Raw genomic sequence first — 21711 nt, 5'->3', positions numbered from 1 at the left:
CCAGTTCAAGTCATGTCTGAAAGGAGTGAAACTGCAGCTGCCCACCCATGAAAGCCAACAAGTGCCCAAAGTGTGGGCGTGGCAGCTGCCTGAAAAGGCTGTAATCAGAAGAGACACATGCTTTGCCAAAACAGTTCAGCTGCTTTCCCCATCCCCTGATTGTTGCTTTAGTCAGGTTGAACTAACTTGTTCTGTCTCCAGTTTCTTCCTGAGACAGCTTGTATCATGTGTCTTAAGTAGGATGAAATTATGTTAAATCAAAGTAGATTGAACATGTTCAGATTGTTTTAGGCTGTCATTCCATGGTACTTACTTCACAACGTGTGAGCGAGAATAAAATCAGGAAGAGCGTAGTTATTCTGTGCTCTTTGAAAAAAGTGTTACTGCCAGAAAAACATCCTCTGAGATTTCTTCAAAGACAAAAAAAATCCCAAAAGGACAGCCCTAATTACTCTGATTGCAGTCGTAGGACAGGTCAGTAACTTGTAATCGATGGTGTTACCGCTGGACTAGAGCTCAGGTGTGGTCCCTGTCAGCTGCCTGGGTTTTGTCTCCTTGGTGGTCAGACCCTGCAGTGTGGGTGTGATGGGTTTGCCTCTTTCTCTTTCAAGCTGTCAGTTAAAATTCTCTGTCACTGAATGAAGGTCAAAACCTCTTCACTTAGAGGTGACTGTTCACTAATTGGTGTTTAGATTTGGGCGGCTAAAATAATCTTTTAGGTGAACAAATATTTGCATTGTAAAAAGCACCATGTAACTGTAGTAGGTAGCTGTCTTGGAAGTTCCTTAAGCAGCTCTGTTCCCTCGCTGTGGCATTTCAAAAACACAGCTGGAACATGTTGATTATGTGGTGCAAAGCAAATTTACATAGTTGTCTGTGCTGTGCTATTATGTTGCATAAGCAGCTGGCTGTATTCACTGGGTCTTGAGCATTTTGATAGCAACACATTCTGTTTAAATTACATTTTCAACTCTTTGTTAAACAGAAAACAAGTATCACTGTCAGAAGACAGTGCTTCTGTAGCTGTGTATCCCTTACTGAGGATTCATTTTCTCCTTCCTATCCATGGTAGTCCCTCTTTTCATGTCTTCCATGCCCTTAACCTTGCATAAAACATCAAGTTTCTCACTATTTATCAAGTCCTAAATTCCTGTGTCCCCTACCTATGTTCTGCTAAGAGGTAGATCAGGCAGATGATGATGTTGAATTTAAGTGGCACTTAGTTGGTGTTCTATCCTCTGAGTGGCACAGTGTCAGTCTGTTCTCCCCTGGTTTTGGGAACTTGGTATATTGAAGGTGCCTATGAAGTGTAAGTTTAGTTAGTCAGGTCCTTAAGTTATGATAATGGAAATTGATAGTCATAGCCAGGAGTTACCTAAAAAATAACAGTTAATATTTTTCACAATAAAATTGAGGGACTTGACTAACTGTAGATATGTTTTTGTCAAGATTCTGTCCCTTAAAAATATATGTTTTTGTAGTAAAAATAAAAAAAAAATCATACGGATTTTAGTTAAAATGTATAGATGCAAGCAAGTATCTTAATTTCCTCGGAAATTTAATAAACTATGCAAATAGTGGACTACTAGAGAATTTATTTTTAGATTGACAGCATATTGTGTATATTGATTCTACCAGTTGCAACTGTTCTTTAATGTTGTCACTTTTCAGTAGTAGCAGGGTTTTCATATATTCAGTGTAGTGTTTATATTCCGTTTGTTCAAATCGAGCTGTGTTCAGTGTCTTACCTGGACTTAAATTCCAGTTACTTTTCCCAAAGATGCCTACTTTATTTGACCCAGGAGAGAGTTATCTAGGCTTGTTGTGTCTTCTGGTGTGGTCTGCTTAAGTTTGCCAGAGGGAGTTTCCTTCTTGTTAGGCAGCTGGCATAGGGTCATATGGAGAGGAAGGAGGTTGATCAAGAAGCCAAATCTGTGGCTTTGATTAGTATTCAGTTGTTGAATTTGATCTGATTAGTGCTCAGTATTTTTATATGGCCCTGTAATTCTTTGTCAGCTGCTGGTTATCAGAAGAGGTGTATCCAAAATCTGCATGCTGAAAAGGGGCAACAAATGATTCCTGCACATGGAACTGGGATGACCTAGAGCAGAGGAGACCAGTCCTCCTGCAGAGGGGACCAGTCCAAGACTCCTCTCTCTTACCCTTCTATCACCACATACAGTTCAGGAAAACGCAAGGGGATTTTGGCTGCCAAGCCCAAAGTCTGAAGATACCCATGCAGGGATGAAACAAAAGCTTGCATCTCGAATTTTTTTCCAACTTTTCATCATTCAGCAAGAGCCTCGTTTCACCTCGTTTCGTGTTTTAATCTTTTCAAATGACAAACCAAACCCACACTTTTCTCTCACCAGGTCTCCTGCAAGCGCAGAATCTCTTAACGCAACTACCTCAGCAAAGCCAAGCCAACCTCCTGCAGTCTCAGCCAAGCATCACCCTTGCCTCGCAGGTCAGGCTTATTTCTACAGTTCATGAGCTGCTTTGAGGGGATTTAAACTGTGGCAAGTGAATGGACCCTTTGTATTAGTTACCTGAATAGATGTTGTAGCTATAACAGTAAATTTGTCTTTCTAAATAGTTCGGTTTTATGGTTCCCACCCCAACGTGCCTGTGTGTTCAGGCTTTAATGTTCTAAATTTTTATTTTTAGCTGGAAATTTTTGGGATTGATAGCTTGAGTTAATGGCACTAGAGCATTGTTTGATTTCCTGTAAGATTTTCTTGGATAATTTACAAATTTATGAAATTCAGAGCAGCAGGGTGTGGGCTACCTAAAAAGCTCAAAAAGAGGATTACTGATAAGTACTTTTCTGAAGATTGCAGTGATGATCTACCTTTATTATAATGTAGTTATTTTGATGTCATTGCTAAGTCATTGCCAGTCTTACCGGTTACCATCTGTGGAAGTGAAGAGATTGTTAGAAATAAAATATTAAAATATTCTGATGTCTATTAAAATATTAGAGCTCTACAGTTAAGCTTTCAGACTGTAAGAAAAGCAATTTAAGGTTGCACATGTCTGTAAATTTAGTTGTGCTTCGCTCTGGGTTTTACTGTGCAGTTTAGTTTCATGACTGCATGCTGTTTCTCAAATACCATGTTATATCATATGGTATCTTCCTGCCAACTTGGTTACATATAAGAATTTTCTAGTCTGCAATAATGTGTCCGAGTCTTAGAAAACTACATTTTCTATTATACCACCTGTGGTAGTTTTCACGTACCATATGGAAAATGGAATTTGTCTCACCTCTGTAGTTCATACCTCGGGTAGCAGCATGATTCCTCACTAAAAATTACAGTTGGGTTTTAAAAAAATGTTAAAATACTAATAAAAAATAAATTATGTAATGTGGGTGAAATCAGTAAAGACATATTGCAGTAATTCCCCACTATGATTAGTGTAAATTAAAAAAAAAAAATATTAAAAACCTTTCAGTGGGACACATGTACCTGCAATCCTAGAAAGATCATATATGATTACATTATTTCTCAAGTAATGGAATTATAGATCTTGACCTCCCTCTACCATCTGCTGTGCACTGCAAAACACTGCAGTAACCCAAGAGAAAAACCACGTAACAGGCTACATAAAGACTCAGCTCTGTGTAGGCCATTTCTTGGAGAAGAGCCTTTTCTGTAGCTTTGCATGCACTTTGCATGATACTGTAGTGCTGCCCAGACCTGAGGCTGTTCTTACTTGGCCTGAAGGAGTCTGTAGTTTCAGAGCTGGGCATAGGACATAAAAAAGCAGGAAATCACCTTTACTGAGGACCCTCAGCTAAACTGAATAGACTTCAACCAGAGCAAATGATTTGTCCCTGCATCTCAGTTCATCAGGGCATGTAAGGAGGTAGAGTTATGCATTCAAAACACGTTTCCAGTGTTCCTGTTGCAGGTAAAGCCTGAACTGTGCAATACCAGATATTTTGTTCACCTGTTACTATTTTCCACGGTGCTCATTTCTTTTCAGATACTTGCTGTTGTTGCATAGCAAAATGCTCTGGTATGCCAGTGTTCAGGAATAGTGAACCTCTTGTGGACTTCCTGGAAAATTAGCCTTTTATATAGAGGAAAAATGTGACCTAAAGGGAATTATTTTCTGCACACTGTCTTTGCCTAATGTCTCGTATCATCAGTACGTTTATTCTTACTGTTGCAACTATCAATAGAAGGGCTACAGGTAGATCTGGTTTTTTCATACTGGAAGAGTCAAGTCAGTCACAAGAGATGGAATTAGAAGAAACTTGGCATGTTTGCTGCACCTGTGTGTGCTGCTCTTAGGAGACTTGAATCTTTTGGGCTGATGACAATCTGCCACCTCGCACGAGCAGTAAATTCAATTTTAAAATGATTAAAAAGGGATGAATGCCAAGCTGTCTATAAATGTTAGAAATATATCAAGTAAGAGTGTTCAGCCTTTCTTTGAGCAGCTTCTGCAGCAAATGAAAGTTGTAGGTTATCACTGAACATCTCTTCTTTAATTGGTTATGACAGAGCCTTTAAAAGGCTGTCATACTAATAGAGTTTTCTGGATTGTGATTGCTCATTCTGGAGAGGAATGTAAATAAACTGGAGGAACTTTCAGATCGCAGGAAATGTCCAATTCATCGATCTTTCTCACCAGAGAAAGGCTTTTTTTTTATTTTTTTAAATTTAATGTCGGTCGATTATTTTTTTTTTTTAAGTCTGATTTTCATCTCCTCCTTGCTGTTCCTAATAGCCAGCAACCCCAACACGCACAATAGCAGCGACCCCCATTCAGCCACTTCCACAGAGCCAGTCAACACCAAAGCGAATCGACACTCCCAGCTTGGAGGAGCCCAGTGACCTTGAGGAGCTTGAGCAGTTTGCCAAGACTTTCAAACAAAGACGGATCAAACTTGGATTCACTCAGGTGAGACTGCGTACCTTAGTGCCTGCCAGTGTGGAACCCGAGGTCTCATCTTTCAAGTCTGGAGGGAGACTGCAATTCCATCTTTTCCTGGGAGGACTTGCTTAAATAGGGTTATGCTCTGGCCTTTATGTAGGGGATTTCTAAGAAATAACAGAAAAAGCCATGCATCCGTCTTACTTCCCTGTTGGTTTTAAAGCATAGCCATTTTCCCAGCAGGGGAAAACGTGCATTTACCAGCTCCAGATGTCGTTGCATGTGCACTATTCATTCTATAGGATGTGACATGAATGGGACAAAGCACTTTAAAGCTGCCTTCAGAAGTACAAAGTTCCAAAAATCATACAGCACAATTAACTGCTCTGTGTGTTTAAAAAGTGTATCACATCTGTGCAGTTGCTTTGGATATCAAAGGGGTTTTATCTCTCAAGTGTATTTTCCTATTAAACATCAATGATTTCTGTATTTAATGCTTTTGCTAAGGTTCCTAAACAAAACCTGAAAGGACTGTCACCTTTGAAGTTTTCTCCTTACAGAGGTGAACTGGAGTTGTGGTTTGTTTTCGTTTGTTTAAAAGCTCAGAAATACCCATAGAGCAGAAGAAAAGTAATCTTGAACTTAGTGAAAATGGTTGAATGGAGAGCACAATTAAAACTACAAAGTGCATTTATATGTTCTGTTATTCTGTTGAAAGGAAAAGCTGCTTGAATCCAGGAGTCCTTTCTTATTAATATCAGAATGAGCTTTTTCCCCCTGCAAAATTAAAATGTCTGTCCAGGTAAACAGTTAATTTTGGCAGGGTTCTGTGGTTAAGCATAAGCATGTTTTTTGCTTAGAAGAAAGAGTATGCAAAAATCAAAGTATTTAGAAGTCTGAGCTCAGAGCAGTCAGTCCAACATACGTGATTTGTTCTCCCCCCAGAATATATCTGCTCTAGCTGCAAGTATGTGCTGAAATCAGATTTATTTTTCTGGCAAAGTCTTAAATGTTTGAAAAATCAAAGTTCATAATGAAAGTTCCTGGCAGCATCTTAATTATAACTCAAGAACAGAATGTTCTTAGTCAAATGAGGTGCATTTTGCTGGCGTGTGTGCCTCCTTCCCTCCGTTCTTTCCACTAGAGGGAGGCACAGAAATACGAGTGATGGACACACACAAAAGCCCGAATAGAGCAGAACAGAATAGAGTAAAATACAATAGCTTTCCCATAGCCTGACTGAGGAGGTTCATGTAGATCTCTCGTTATTATGTTTAATCTGCCCTCCTGTGAGATGATTATAAAGGCTCAACTGGACTTTTTAAGTTGTATCTTAACCCTTCTTTATTGACCTTGTTGTGAGGAAAAACGAACACAACTGCTCAGGCTTACATTTCAGTATTTGCTTTTGAGATTAAAAAAGGGGAATCTTGAGAATGTGCAAAAATTGCATTTGGTCATTCCTGTCCTACTCTGAGTTGGTATGTGTGTAATTAGGCTGTTCTAATAACTTCTACCTAATTGCATAATTGGATGATAATTAGAGACCCTGATTACTTTGGTTTCCTATAGTTGAATAAATAGACTGCCTTTCAGAGGATAAAAGAAATTTATTTCCAGTGGCAGTGCAAGCTTTTTCAGACTCATGCCACCCCTGCATCTCAAAAATAATTGTAAGATTTAGTTTGCATTGCAAACTAATCACTTGCTACATTCTGCCGTGAACAATATAACACGTTTTGAATTTCAGCAGTTCTGTCTCTTCTCCCACCCTGAAAAGTGGGTGATGGATTTAAATCCTTCTGTTTGTTTCCCTCAAAAATATCTCCATGTTTGACATACAGAGACACAATGAACATACTGCATCTTAGCATGATTGCAGGCCTGTGACTAATTGCTTGGTCTAATTCAAGCTACGTGAGTGTACTTTTTAGACAATGTTATTTTTATTCTGTGAAAGATATTACCTCTGCTAGTCCATCTGAGCTTCTTAACAGACCAGTACACACAACAATGATGTATCTTATAATCAGTTGCAGTTCATTACCAGAGCTTCATTCAACGTGCAGAGTAGATCAGATGTGTGTACAGTGCCTTTATGCTCTGTTCGATCCATCCTTTCAGTGGTCCTTCCCAATATATAAAATTCTCATCCCCATATGGAAATTCCTTTGCCTATAGCTGAAATGCTGCCACCTTTTGGCACTGACAAAGAAATGGCTAACTATTCATTTTAAATCAGATGGCAAATGTTAGTAAGAACAACATAAATACCAGAATTAAATTTAGTTGGGGGACTGCAGCAAATTTCATAACTCTTTCCTGCCAAGACATAAATCAACTTATCTCTAAAATGGTTTACATAGCCAGGTTTTCTTCTTCATAAACCCAGCAGAGCATCCACGTTACTCTTCTTGGAATGATTTATGAGTTTTAAAATGCACAGAATCCTGGCATACAAGTAGAGAGGTATAAATGTGAATTCCCACGTGTTTCCTCTGATTGAAGGGCACACAAACCAATTGTTCTGGTCCTCTTCTAGGGAGGAAATTGTTTTCTTTGCACAACCTGCACAATTCACGAAGCTTATCGAAGGTTGTTTTCTTCCTCACTTGTGTGTGGCCACTCTGCATGCTGTTAGTGTACTCACACCAAACTGTGGGTGTGGATCTGAGCTAAAAGAAAGGCAAGCTTTGTGCACAACCCAACTAACCTATTTGCAATTAAACTCCACTAACGAAATGCTCAAGCTTTTCAATCTCTTCTTCTAGACTTCTCGTACTTTTTTTTTGTGTGCTAAAAAATAAAAATCCAAGTAAAGCTACTTTAGATCAAACAGTGTACTTGAAGTATAAAATACACTTTTTTTGAAGGGCAGGACCTTCCAGCTTTAAAACAAAGCAAGAAAATGCTATGGTGTTTTTAATGGCCACAGTCAAGAACAGATTGATTTTTTCTTTTAAACAAAACTTTCAAAGTATATACTGCATGGATAGATAGATGGATAGATAGATGGATAGATGGATAGATAGATAGATGGATAGATGGATAGATAGATAGATAGATAGATAGATAGATAGATAGATATTAGGATAAGCAGAATGTCTCATAGCTAGCTAAAACTGGGTTTTGAAAAGCAGTAACAGATATAAAGAGGTGAGCATCTGTCTGTAAATCTCCTGGATAGCTTTTTGGCAGATGGGTAATGATAGTCAAGACTACAGTTAATCATTACTTGAAATGGTTCAACTTCTTATCTGCTTTGAAATATGTATCTGTTGGGGAGAAGTTTGGCTTGAACCTCAGAAGATACTAAAAGTTCAGATAAGAATATTTCTGCATCTGTTTAACTGTGATATGTGTTTGCAGCCATCTTTTCAAAAGTGTTTTCTAGCAATTTGACAACATGAATTCACTGCATTTCTGCTTATTTGAACTTTTTTCCTTCCGTGTGAAATATGCAGAAACTTAAATCTGCTCCTAAAGAGAGCTTGGCCTTTTTTTTTTTTTTTATTTTAAAGAACTAAGAAAAAAATCACAAGTTAATATTCAGTGGAATGTGCTGCTCAGTGATAATGCTAAGAAGACAAAGCATCAGGGATTTCCTGGAAAGAGTTACATGGTTAAAGTGAGGTTTGACATTTCTCTATGATTATTGCTTTAGCATGAATCTTGGTAGCACTGAGAAAGCTTCTGTGCAACTGAAATCCCACACAGCAGTGGAGTCACTAAGAGAACACGAGAATGTGACAGGATTCCTTGCTTTGGAAGTGCCTATGTCAGTGAATCCCTTTTTTCTCTTTCTTTGTCCAGGGTGATGTTGGGCTCGCTATGGGCAAACTCTATGGAAATGACTTCAGCCAAACTACCATCTCTCGCTTTGAAGCCTTGAACCTCAGCTTTAAGAACATGTGCAAGTTAAAGCCACTTCTGGAAAAGTGGCTCAATGATGCAGGTGAATGAGTCTGTGTATTTCTTCACCAGCCTACCAAAGTCAGTAGGATTCGGAAAAACTGCTTCGTTGGTGCCCTTATGGTTTTATGAAGCTGCCAGTCTATGTAACTGTCCATGGGACAAATAAGGGTGTAGAAATAAGGGTCCATGCTTCCCTTTCCATGTGCCTGTATGCATCCAAAATAGTTCCAGTATGAACTTCTAGAAATGTGTTCTGCAGACAGATGAGTCATTGCATGGGATGAGGTACAATATGTGTCATGGTTTTCCTCCTTCATGTGTGTTAATGCATATAACTTCTAATCCTCTTCCAGCTTTCTTTTTCAGATGTGTATTAGAGAGAGGTTTGCATGATTTGTTGTTTCAGTAGGCAGAGCTTATTGCATCCATCTCCTTCCACACCCCTATGTGCATTCTTTTCATCTCTCTCCAAGGGTCCATATAAATACTCTCTTTCTCCCAACAGGAAGGGTCTTTTGGTGGGTTAGGTTTTGCTTTTTCCTTCCTATAATATTTTTTTTCCTGGGATATAAGTTATTCATTATGCCACTGATGGTAGTGTGTTTGTTTTTTTTTTAAATCTTCCACCAGCAAAAGGAGCTTGTACAGTGGTGCTAGGTGTCAGGATAGAAAGTGTTCAGGAGTTCTGTCAGCCAGTTTTTTCTTCCAAGAATGCAACTGTGCATGGTATAAAACTGATGGGTATGTTAAACAGATGGCAGGGATGGTGTGTGCCTTCCTATTTTTACCGAAATGGAGAGAGCTTTATGCTGGTGCCTGCAGGATTCTCTGAAATTTTGAAAGTAATTGCATGCAGTGTTGAAAATTTGTCCTGCCTTGAGAAAGGGAAGTGTCATTCTGTTGTGCTGTCAGGGGTTATCTTTAGGTATCTAGATCTGCGATAGAAAACATAAAAATCTCCACACTGAGTGCTCCAGCCCACAGGCCAGTGATCCCCAAACCTTCCAGCAACCCTGGAAGAGTCCAGTGCTGCAGGGAGTGTCGTCGTTTGCTTTTCCTGCCAGCCTGAAGAAATACTTGGATCTGTAAAGTTAAGGACTCTAAACGGTGTTGGGGTCCTTCACAGCTTGGAAGTGAGGAACTATTGTCTCTGGTTCTGACTCAGCTTCATGAAAACCTTTGGGAAAAAAGATTCAGATGACTTCAAAGGCTATTCATTTTACCTTTTGGTAAAAGTAGGGAGGAAAAGCATACTTATGGTTCCTTCCATCACACTACATGGGAGTGTTGTAGGATTTATTGTCACAGAACTCAGCTTGTTCTGACAGGTTTCAGTCTGAGGAAGGGTTTCAGCACATTTACGGTGCCATTTACTGGGAAAGAAAAAAATCTAGAAGATACTTGCCCATTTGAGTCTACCAAAATGATGTTAGGCATTGTGAACTTTGACATCTGCTTACCACCCACAAACCCCAGGGCAGTGAGGGAACTCCAGGCATAAATTCCCTGTTTAAATTCCCTGCAGGAACTTGCCAGTTGGTTGTATTGCACTTCCTGCTACAGAGTGGGGTTAAGTGTTCTCTCTTTGTTGCTCTGTGAAGCCAGGAAGACAGGATTAGGGGTTAACAGCTAGAGCCCTGGTGAAGCTAAGGAAGGGGAGCTGCTTGCTGTGTAGACTGTTTGGTAGCACTGAACGTCTGCTAAGATGTCCAGAGAGAAGAGTTGGAACACTGTGAAGCTGACTGCGAACTTCTCTTCCTCTAGTGGGTAAAAGAAAGTTCAGGCTGCTCAGATTTTTTCATAATTGCCTGTGACTTTCAGCTCTGGCTCGTGGATATCAGTTGCTGCTTTTTTTCTTTAAACTGGGACTTGCAGTGAGTGAGCGTGGAGTGGAGTGAGATATGGGAGACAAACTTTGTATGGGTGTTGTAAAAGGGATAACGTGGTAGCATACAGGAGCAGAGAGCACCCTTTGGGCTTACTTGTAGCTCTTTAGTTTCAAATATATGTTGTAATTTGTAGATACAATGATTAATGCATGTGATCTCCATGAATCTCTCTGTATTTGGAGTAGATACAGAATGGGTCTTAACATACCTTGCACAGATGAAGAACACTTGCATTAGACTGCACTGCATTCAGAGAAAACCTCCTGATCTGTGTTACTTTCTTCTTTTTCAGAAAACCTCTCATCTGATTCAACTCTCTCCAGCCCAAGTGCCCTGAATTCTCCAGGGCAAGGGATCGAAGGCTTGAACCGTAGGAGGAAGAAACGCACCAGCATAGAGACCAACATACGTGTGGCCTTAGAGAAGAGTTTCCTGGAGGTCAGTGATCCTGTTGCTGGGCTCAGCCTTTGAAGAAAGGAAGAGACTTTGGTTAGCAATTAGAGCTGTTAGAGTGAGCCCATTACTGTGCTATTTAGGACAGTGTTAGCACTGAACAAGGTGAATACAAAAGCTGTGCCTAGAAGCCCACATCAATGTCTGCTTCACTTTACAAAACACACACACACACAAACCCCTTCAGAAAAACTCATTGGTTTTTGCAGTTTGCTGACTTTGTGATTTAGTATTCCAGTATACTGAGCAGTAAATCTAAACATTACCCTTTCTGAGGATGGATAAATGGGACAACAGTCTATACATGTATAATGTGAGGTTTTTAGCTGGAGGGCAGAAGCACCTATTATGGTTTGTCTCTGCTGATCTACCACTGATTCAGGTTCTGGACCTGAATCACCCCATCCAGATTTCTGCCTGCTGAAGAAGAGGCTACAATGTAAAACCTCCTAAGGTAATTCCACGGCTTTTTAAGCACTGTTTCCTTTCCCCAGAACCAAAAGCCTACCTCGGATGAGATCGCCATGATAGCTGACCAGCTAAACATGGAGAAGGAGGTGATCCGCGTTTGGTTCTGTAACCGGCGCCAGAAGGAGAAAAGGATCAACCCACCCAGCAGTGGTGGAACCAGCAGCTCGCCCATCAAAGCAATTTTCCCTTGCCCAACCTCACTGGTAAGAATTAAGAACTGTGTTGGCAAAGTTCACTCAAAGAGGTAGTTCTACTCTGCTCACTGGGGAGAAGTTACACATGCTGCACCTTCTTTGTACAGCAGACTTGTTCTCACATATTTAGGTTTTACTGGCATTTTAAATATTCCACTTGGATACTGTCTAGGATAATATTTAGAGATCAGGCACTAGTCAGGCCTTCAGTGTGGATGTTTTATTTAGTCAGCTCATAAACAAATATTCTGGCTAGCAAATTTGCACTTGGGTTTATTGTTCTGAACTTATTTCAGGTAGTGCCTCCAGTTTATATCTGGACCTTCCCTCTAACCCAAATTTTTTTTTTGCAAAATAATAGTAATAAAAAAATGTTTAACAACTCTACCCCTCCCCTCTTGTTTTGGCTGCTCTGATAAGCGAATGAGCAGCAGTAAAACGTACCATGCACTGGAACAGATTGCCCAGAGGGGTTGTGGAGTCTCCCTTGCTGGAAATATTCCAGAACTGTCTGGATGCAGTTCTGTGCCGTGTGCTCTAGAATGACACTGCTTGAGCAGGGAGGTTGGACCAGATGACCCACTGTGGTTCCTTCCAGCGTGAGCCATTCTGTGATACTGCATCATTTGGAGACTTACATGATGCAAATCCATTGATACAATTGTTGTCACTTTTAGTCAGAAATTATTTATATTAAAAAAAAGCATGGAACAAAGAAACAGTTTAGCTAATACTCGTGTTATTAATTTCCCACACTTGTATTTGCCTCAGGTAAACACAAACTTCATGAAAATAAGAGTAACAAAACACATGCATCAAGGTTCCTTCAGCATCTTTGCTACCAATGCCCATGGAGGTCTGTTTTCATAAATAGAAACAGTAGCTATTAGATTTCATAGTAGCTATGCTAATAGGAATGTGGTGGAATTTATGTAGCCTGTAGCTGTCCTTTTGTAGTATTTATTCCACCCTCATCACCGTAGCAGCTAATATCTTCCAGTACTTCATTAAACCATTAATTTTGGTGATGTGTTATTCTTTCCCCTCATCCTTGTCTTAGGGTGTGTGCATGCAACCTTTTGTTTCAAGGGAAGGGATTTGTTAAATGTACTTAGTCTCTTTTTCTATTACTCTTTATTTTTTCCCCAGTTGCAAAGCAAGGTTGCATGCCTTGCTGCCAAAGCAGGGAGATTTATGATAGTGTGTTCTAGTAACTGTGCAGGTTCACTCAGACTGCAACTTAAAAGAAGCTTTCCTACAGAAATTTCCCTGTTATTATAATCTGCCATTGTATGTAAGAAATTGAGGTGTGAACCATGGTCTCCCTTTTATCAGTGATGTTCCACGAAGCATTTTCACTCATTGTAAACTTCTCCTAAGGCTGTGCTGCGGCTCAAATGGATGTTCCAGCCCTGCTGCCCCCAGCCTTCACTGACTGTGTGCTTTGTTGATTCCTTGTGTCAGCTCTGGAGATTGTGTCCATAGGATGCTTGGGCTGAGTCTACTAGTTTGACTGCAAATTAGCCATGTGAGGAACAAATGATGAATTTTCCATATGGCTGGATAACCAGTGTGAGTTGCAGCCTGGCTGCACGAGGGCAGGGGCCCTGAAGCAGGATTGGAGGGGAAGGCCCCTTTTGGTGGCAGCCTGGTTTTGCATTGGCTGAAGTCAGTCACTGTGACCACGGGGTGAGCTGTATTAATTCTAGGTCATTCCCTGCCCTGAAATATGGATTGTGACCTTGGCCTTAACTGCTGGGTGGACAGATGACAGATGCGACGTCTGGGCCGCGTTAGTGGGAGGTGTGCTGTGTATCCAGCTCCTCTTTATCTCATGCACTATTCCAGATAGGCAGAAAGCTTTTAGATCTGTCCCAGTTGCCCCAGTCTTGTTTAAAATGCATGAAGCATTTGACTCCCTATAAGAGGATATGCAGCATGAGAGATATTTCTCTGATAATAAACTTAAGGTAAGAGAGGGGAAAGGAGGAATGTTTTAGCCTATATCCTTGGCTACATTCTCTTGGGCAATTCTAAAGGATTCATTTCTCTCATTGATGTATAACAGCCTTCAAATATTACTGTTGGACACCATTTCTTGTCCATAAAAAGTCCTTTCTCTCCTTATATTTCATTTTTCCTCATAAGCTGGTTTCTCCAGCCTTAAATCTTTCGTGTTTATTTGTGATATCTTTAGTTTATTGTAGCTTTCTTGTAATAAGCCATCCACAAGTGAAAACTGCGTTTGTATGTTTTAAAATCCAGAGATCCTTCCTCTGGCACAAGGAAACTTATCCAAGTAAAGCTTATAGTTTGGTCAAGTAAAAGTGAAATGTTATTCTGCTTCTCCATGTAAACACATTACCCTAAATACCTTTGGTAATGCTGACATTTACATAATTTTATCATAGAAAGAGATGTGAAGCTGAAAAGTTGTTTAAACAAGAAAAAAATATAGAAAAATGTATTTTCTAACTCTTTCTATAAGAATGACTCTATTTAAACAAGGTGCTCTCCTCGAGGGGAGGCAAAGAAAGAGAGAGAGAAAGAGAGAGCTAACTTGCAGTCTTGAGACAATATGGTTATATTTCCTTCCAAATACTGAGTTATTAAGAATAAAGATATTGCTGGTAATTAGAGAAGGTATTATGGTTGTTCCACTGAATGATAAAGTAATGGAAATACAAAAAAGTTAGTTCATATGCAGTGTTTTCCTTGATAACTTCCTCAGCTGAGGACAGGAAGAAAGAAATCCAGCTCTAGTAGCTAACTCTGTCTGTCTCTGAGCAGTTGAGCAGTTTTATTTGGTTTTGACCTCCAGGTGGCAACCACGCCAAGCCTTGTGACTAGCAGTGCAGCTACAACCCTGACTGTCAACCCCGTGCTCCCTCTGGCCAGTCCTGCTGTAACTAGTCTGTCAGTCACAGGTAAGGGCTGATTTCTCCTGACACTGCATCAACCTCTACCATTTTTCCCTTTTTATTCTCAAAAATATCATTCCGCGTTGGTCGCTGGTATCCCAGAACATTCTTGTCATTGTTCCTTGTTGTTCTGCTCGGAAACTTTTGTCTTTGTGACCGTTGAGTTGACTTGTCTGGGGATAAAATCACAGGTGATGCCGAAATGAAATACTCTGTATTCCATTGCTGGCTTCTAGAGCTCCTCAGCCCCTTCTGCTGGGAAGTGTCACTTCATTGTAGTCCAAGCTTTTCATTTGAACCCCTGGTGCTTCTTGGTACTACAGAAATGTGTGTTTGTGCCTCTCTCAGTTGGGTGTACAGCTCTGTTCAGGTGGGCAGGGGTTTCTGTTTAGCCATATCTGCGTTTTGTACTGATCTAACCAGGATCAATCTTCCAGGCACAACAGAAACCACCTCTAACAACACGGCAACAGTGATTTCAACAGCACCTCCAGCTTCTTCAGCAGTGACATCACCCTCCCTGAGTCCTTCCCCTTCTGCCTCAGCCTCCACTTCAGAGGCATCCAGTGCCAGTGAGACCAGCACAACACAGACAACCTCCACTCCCTTGTCCTCCCCTCTTGGGACCAGCCAGGTGATGGTAACGGCATCAGGGTTGCAAACAGCGGCGGCAGCTGCGTTACAAGGAGCTGCACAGTTGCCTGCAAATGCAAGTCTTGCTGCCATGGCTGCTGCAGCAGGACTAAACCCAGGCTTGATGGCATCCTCGCAGTTTGCAGCTGGGTAAGGATGAATTTTGCACGCCCCTTCTTGGTGAGGTGAACAGAAGAGGGAAGGAGGATTCTTGGGATAAATTGGTGTTATGTATCACTGTTTTCATGGTGATTCTAGTGCCATTTATCTCAGATTCTGAAGGTTTACTCATAGGTGGTAATTTGCCATTCCCATCGACGTACACAGATGTTGTGTTCACTTTGAAGGTGAAAAAGCTGCGTTGCAACAACATTGTTATTTGATTCATCCACTGCAGAGCTTAAGAGCTGCAACTTACCACTGAATCATAGAATCTCTCCAACTAATTGTAAAATGGAGAGAGTGCCTAGACCCACTTCACCCCTCTGTATTCATTTCTCCATCATGAGCAAGGAATTGTAAAAGATGCACGATTGTTGGAGTTGTAGGTTTAAAAATGTTGCTCAGACAGATGACTCTTGGTCTCTTTAATTCCTCTTTGTTTACAGATTTCTTAACTCAATTTGGGAGAGGATGATAGCTCTCTAACAAGAGACACTTTCCCTAAAATATTCTACAAAAATATTTTGCAGCAACAACCAATGCAAGTCATGTATTTCCAGTGCCTGTACTTGTCACTAACCACTCACGGAGGGAAAACTAAAATCAACTAAAAATAGTCCTTATTCTCTGGTCTTTCTTTCATCCCCCTTTTTTTTTTGATTTTAAATATGATTATGTATTTATGAACAGTGACAACCTTTCCTAAAAAGTAACACTCTTTCCCTTTTCCCCTTCTTCTGTGATCTTGCTTCCTGCAGAGGTGCCTTACTCAGTCTCAATCCAGGGACATTAGGTGGTGCTCTCAGCCCAGCCCTGATGAGCAACAGTACACTGGCAACTATTCAAGGTCAGTAGTGTTCATGTTAATGCATCTCTGTCATACAGCTTCAGTTTACAGGCTTTGTTTTTCTGTGCCAAAGAACAACACTGACTTCTCAGCACTGGACATAAATTTTATAGGAGTTGAGGTTTTACAAAATTTAAATGTGTATCACAGAGATAAGAGCAGGTGCAACTACAGAAAGGAATCAGATGTGTATGATCTTAGGGTGATTTACAGGAGGCACTTAAGATATTGAATGTGTTCTAGAATTTATTTTGTTCTCCTCCCCTCATTGGCCTGTATCTCTAGCAGGTTAGAGATTTGCTTTTTATAGCTCTTCTCTAGTCTGCTTGAGCAGAATTGCACCATTCTGAGGTCTGTTAGGAGGGCAGTTCTCAGCAAGTCTTGATCCTGAATTCTTGTCCTCTTATGTGTTTAAAAAGAACCTACAACAAAGATCCTGCCTCCTAAAGTCCTTATGGAGAACTTTAAATACATAAATCCTCGTTTAGAAGAGTAAAAATTTATTTTGGGAGTGCCAGACGTGGCCAGAAATTACCACTGACTTTAGCAAGAGTTGTTCTCAGTTCATGGTCTATCATAGTACAAGAGATCTAGCTAACCTGTCTGTTCAAATATCCCCCAAACTAGCTGAACAAATCTTGTTTGCAGGTTACAAGAAAGAACCATTTCATAAAGCGTCAGAGATAAATTTAGGAGATCATAATCTAAGGCAGACTGAACACTAGACAGGTGAGAGTAAGTTGCAACAGTGGTTGGTTATATGTCAACATTCAAAATGTTACAATCAAGGTTACATGACCTTCTTCTTCTTCTGATAGCTGTCATTTCACAGGAACACTCATCTCAACCCTTTCCAGTGCAAGCTGGTGAATGTACAGGCTCTCTTTGACAGGAAACATAGATCACTGTTGTGCTTAAAGGTCTGAAGAAAGGCACAATGGGGTTAGCCTAGGAGCAAAAAACAGAGGCATTTAGTCTTGTCTGATTGTTATTTAAAAAATAAACAACCTATGATGAGACAGTGGTGCAGAGAGCAAAGGTGTCAGAGAAAGGAAAATGCAGATGCCCCTTGCTTTTAGGCCCGTTTTGCATTGTTGCTTACTGCTAATGTTATCTCCTCCCTGCTCGATTTTTCCCTTTTTTTAGCTCTTGCATCTGGTGGCTCTCTTCCAATAACATCACTGGATGCAACTGGAAACTTGGTGTTTGCCAATGCTGGAGGTACCCCTAACATCGTAACTGCCCCTCTGTTCCTGAACCCTCAGAACCTTTCTCTGCTCACCAGCAACCCAGTTAGCTTGGTCTCTGCAGCTGCAGCCTCCGCAGGGGCCTCTGGACCAGTCGCCAGCCTTCACGCCACCTCCACCTCAGCCGAGTCCATCCAGAACTCTCTCCTCACGGTGGCCTCTGGGAGCGGGGCCACGTCCACCACCACTACTGCCTCCAAGGCACAGTGAGCCGGGCTGAGCTGTGCTGCCAGCAGCCTGTTTCACTGTGCGGTGGGATTGGCTGCCAGCAGGGTTTATAAACTGAAAATGCCATGGGCATCCTCTCACCGTGTTGCTGGGGACAAGAGAGAGAGAGAGAGAGAGAGAGAGAGAGAGAGAAAGAGAAGGAAAAAACAAACAAACAAAAAAAAAAAGAAAAAGAATAAAAAAAAAAAAGCGAAACAGGAAGGATTTAAAGCTGGGACAGACATTTGCCTAATTTTATAATAAACACTGTCTTTTCAGGATCGCTTCATGGATCGGAGAACTTTCTAACCAAAAATGTAAAAAAACAAAAAAACAAAAAAAAAAACCACAAAAAAAAAAAAAAACACAAAAAAACAAAAAAAATGAAAGGACTACTTATCATTTCCAGCAGTCACAATGACAAGTTAAGGTGGGTTATCAGTTCAAACATAGGAAGGGGATTTCTTGGTTCTTTTTGGTCTAAATATCTTTCTTTTTTAATTATCATTTTATAGGTCTGTTGTACAGGCCATTATGTCATACAAGGTGTTTATAATCGTATCAATCATGTTGGGGGTTCCTTTCTTAACTGGTACAATTTAGGCAGGCCTGTATTACTGGTGTATCTCTATTATTATTATTATGATTATTATTATTATTATTTTTATATATATAGTTTGGACGCGTTTGTCTTTGCTCCTGGATTATTTTCAGCGAGCTCCCACACCACGAGGGGGAGGGCGGGGGGGGGTGGAGAGGAAGAATGGAGCACAAATAGACTTTCTGTCCTGATCTTCTGGGAACGTTCTGAACAGTTTCCTCATCCTTGAATTTGTCTAATACCTACTCGTAGGGGTCAGAAGGATTTACGTTCATCGTTTGCGCAGGAGGCTCAGTGTAGCAGCAGAGATCGTTGTGTGCAAACTTCCAGGCTGGTCTCTGCCCTTCAAGCAGAGGTAGGAATTAGTTCCGAGCTGCAGTTCTCTCAGTTACTAGGGCAAAAAGGCCAAATTCTGCTCTGAGCTTTGTGTGCTTGGCTCCTTTCACTTCAGAGAGCGGGATGTGACCTCCCGAGTGCAGGTTGTGCGACGACGTAGCGATGGCTCTTCTGTTCCGGTGATTTCCTTTGGCTGTGCAAGAGCACACACAAAAGTTTAAAAAAAGTCAGATTACCCAGGCTAATTGGCAGTATGTAAAGCAGCATTTACAATCCTAAATTCCCACCAGGTGAGTTGGCACGGGATTTCAGAAGGTCGGATTCTCCCCGTTCATGGCAATATTCCTTTTCCGATGCTTTCCAACGTCCTATTTAGGAAAAATTGTCCCATAAAGGAGCGCTTCTGGCTGCCAAACACAGAAGCCAAGAATATGGGAGCAGAAGCTGCCGTTGTTGATGCCAGCACAGCTCTGGGGCTTTGCACACACCCGAGTCATCTCACGTGGTCTCTGAGCTGCGGCGCCGCTCGCTGAGTAAAACCGGGAATAAGCGTCTCTGAGCGGCACGTCGGGGCTTGCCTGTCACTGTCACTGCCTTTGCAAGGTCGGGTCTGATCCGTGTAGCAAAGGGATATTTTTGGGGATGAGGAAGAGGTAATGAACTCCACAGAAGTTAGAGCCGTGTATTCTTAAATATACAATCCAGGATCTGAACCAAAAAAAAAACAAAAAAAAGATTTTTTAAAAAGAGAAGACTGGATCACTGCAATGCAGTTCACTTGGAACTTTCCATTCCTGATGGATTTAAAGGTTTCTGCCATGTGTATAAAACTAAATTACTTTTAGCTAGTGAAGAAGAGTCCCTTTCCCACCCACCCCCCTTTCTTTTGTCACCAGAGTGTCCTAAAATAATGAGCTGATGCAGCTATATTCATTATGTTGATGATTCAGGGGGATCCTGGAGCTTCTCATCCAAGATCCGGAAGGCAGCAACTTTAAATTCTACATATGCTTTGGTTTGTGACCTGAGCATGTGGGATTTGTGTTTGCACTCAAGTGGCAGAACCCCTTATCTCTCCCCCCACCGCCATGGTTTTGCTCTGTTCATCTCTAACTCTCCACCTTCCTGTTTTACTGATATTTAAACCAATTACCCCTAAAACTTCAAAACTAGTGAACTGCAAGCAGGGAAACTAACAAATGTCCGTCCACCGTTTCTTATGTGTTTTTGATTTTTTTATGTTTTATTTTTTTAAAACTAAGCTTGAACCAAAGTCAATTTCTAGCAAGCTGCTGTACTAATGGACTAGTTTGTGTAAGTGCAGTTCAGATGCAGAGAGGCGATAGATGCTACTGACAATTTCTTTTTCATTTGTCTTTTGTTTTTATTAATTTTATATAAAAGTTGCTGCTTGTTTTTAATCTTTTTTTTTTTTTTGGTTGGTAATTTGTGTTATCCTTGGGGCAGACTCTTAACTTGATTTTGTTTTCTTTTATTTGATGTGTAAATAGAATGGCGATGTCAGAGGATTGTTAATCCAACAGGTCCCACCTTTATCCCCCCCAGCGTGGATGAATCTAAGTGTTTTTTATGTGTCTCTGTGTCTTCAGGCTGTGTGGGAGACTTTTAGGGCTATGAATAATACTGCAAAAGTGGAAATGGCCCACAGTAATGTCTTCAGAGCAGTAACAGATATAGCTGGGTGAGCTTCAGGGAGGCAGGGGAGAAGTAGAAGAGGAGATGCTGGTACCCACTATGTTGCCTGGAGGCCATAGCATGGACTATAGTTTCTACCAAAGGAATGCCAAGTCCTTGGGACTTGTCTTCAGTGAAGTAAGAGGATGGGGAAAACTGCAGCTATAGCGTTGGTTCCTGGCTCTGAAAGTTCCTGCTTACTTCCAATGCCTGTGCAAAAGTACAATTTATCAGGAAGCTTTTTTTGTTAAAGGGAGGATACTCCTGGTCTTTTCTCCAGTGTATCCTCTACTCCCTAAGGGTTTTGTGGTGGGGTGGGGGGTCGTGGTCCTTGCATATATCTAGGAAACACAAAGAAAGGTGGGCCTTAAATCAGTGGAAAATCCTCTCTCCAAAGTTCAAAGAGACTGTGCCATTAGCTGTCTGAATGAGTTTTCATGTCCCATTCTTGCTGGTTTGTGGTTGGGAGAGGGTCTTGTTGAGTACATATCTGGAACACTAATGCAGCTTGGATGGTTTATTTATTATAAAAATCTGCTTTTTTTCCTGACTACCTTTGCATTGGTCACATGGCTTTGGTGTGAGCACCTTATACCCCCTTACCCTCCTCCTCTCTACCCCATTCACCCTCTCTGGGGCCCAGATTCCAGGGAATTTCTTAGCAAGTCTTTTTCTGAGAGAAACTGGAAACTCAGTAACCACATATCCAAGAAAGAGTTTGGTTTTGCTTGCAAAAGCTGACATATTACCCAAACAGCACATATCCCATGGCATCCATTGCCAGTGTGCTCTGATTCATTGTCCTAAAACATCCCTGTGACTGACTGACTGTTGTTCCTGGAGCCTGCTTTTTGTCCCTATCAGTGTTTTTCCTTGTGGATGCTGGCTACCTCTGGCATTTTGGTGAAATATGGAAATCAGATTGGCAGGGAATGTACATCTGCCTAGTTAGAGCATATGTGTTCCTTCAGAGCATGAAAATATGAGGTCACGTACTATAACTTAGCAGAAGTTTCCTTTTAAATCATAATCATGCTGGCAGCAGAAATTGATGCCTCTGAAAAGAAACAATAACAGTTGTATACAGGCCCAGTAAAAGGATGATAGCATCTCTTTTTCAGAGCTCCATGTCCCTGTATTTAAAGGTGAGAGGGTTGCTTTTCATAGTTACAATCATGTCACGGGACACGTGCAGGAAAAGAGAAGGTGAAAAACTCTCTCATTAGGGATGAGAACAGTTAGCTCAGAAAGCA

At 41.0% G+C, this 21711-nt stretch overlaps 1 protein-coding gene across 7 annotated transcripts in view; it reads left to right on the top strand.

Annotated features, from left to right (window-relative positions):
- The window catches only part of POU2F1 (POU class 2 homeobox 1), a 104316-nt gene extending 86133 nt beyond the window's left edge, over positions 1-18183 (top strand). For 4 of the 7 annotated variants that reach the window (XM_032680627.1, XM_032680622.1, XM_032680620.1 and 1 more), the window contains 9 exons: positions 2373-2467; positions 4741-4914; positions 8701-8842; positions 10984-11129; positions 11639-11818; positions 14631-14736; positions 15168-15513; positions 16284-16372; positions 17519-18183. In XM_032680627.1, the coding sequence (XP_032536518.1) occupies positions 2373-2467; positions 4741-4914; positions 8701-8842; positions 10984-11129; positions 11639-11818; positions 14631-14736; positions 15168-15513; positions 16284-16372; positions 17519-17829 (1589 nt within the window). In that variant the 3' untranslated portion in view covers positions 17830-18183. Of the gene's footprint in view, positions 1-2372; positions 2468-4740; positions 4915-8700; positions 8843-10983; positions 11130-11638; positions 11819-14630; positions 14737-15167; positions 15514-16283; positions 16373-17020; positions 17108-17190; positions 17498-17518 lie in introns of those variants that run through there. The other 3 variants (XM_032680625.1, XM_032680626.1, XM_032680624.1) reach the window with 3 other exon arrangements.
- The last annotated feature ends 3528 nt before the right edge of the window (positions 18184-21711 follow it).

This window comes from Chiroxiphia lanceolata, chromosome 2 (genome assembly GCF_009829145.1).
Source record: "Chiroxiphia lanceolata isolate bChiLan1 chromosome 2, bChiLan1.pri, whole genome shotgun sequence".
Lineage (NCBI taxonomy): Eukaryota > Metazoa > Chordata > Aves > Passeriformes > Pipridae > Chiroxiphia > Chiroxiphia lanceolata.
The sequence above is the reverse complement of the archived record's forward strand: the minus strand, read 5'-3'. Positions and strand labels throughout refer to the sequence as shown.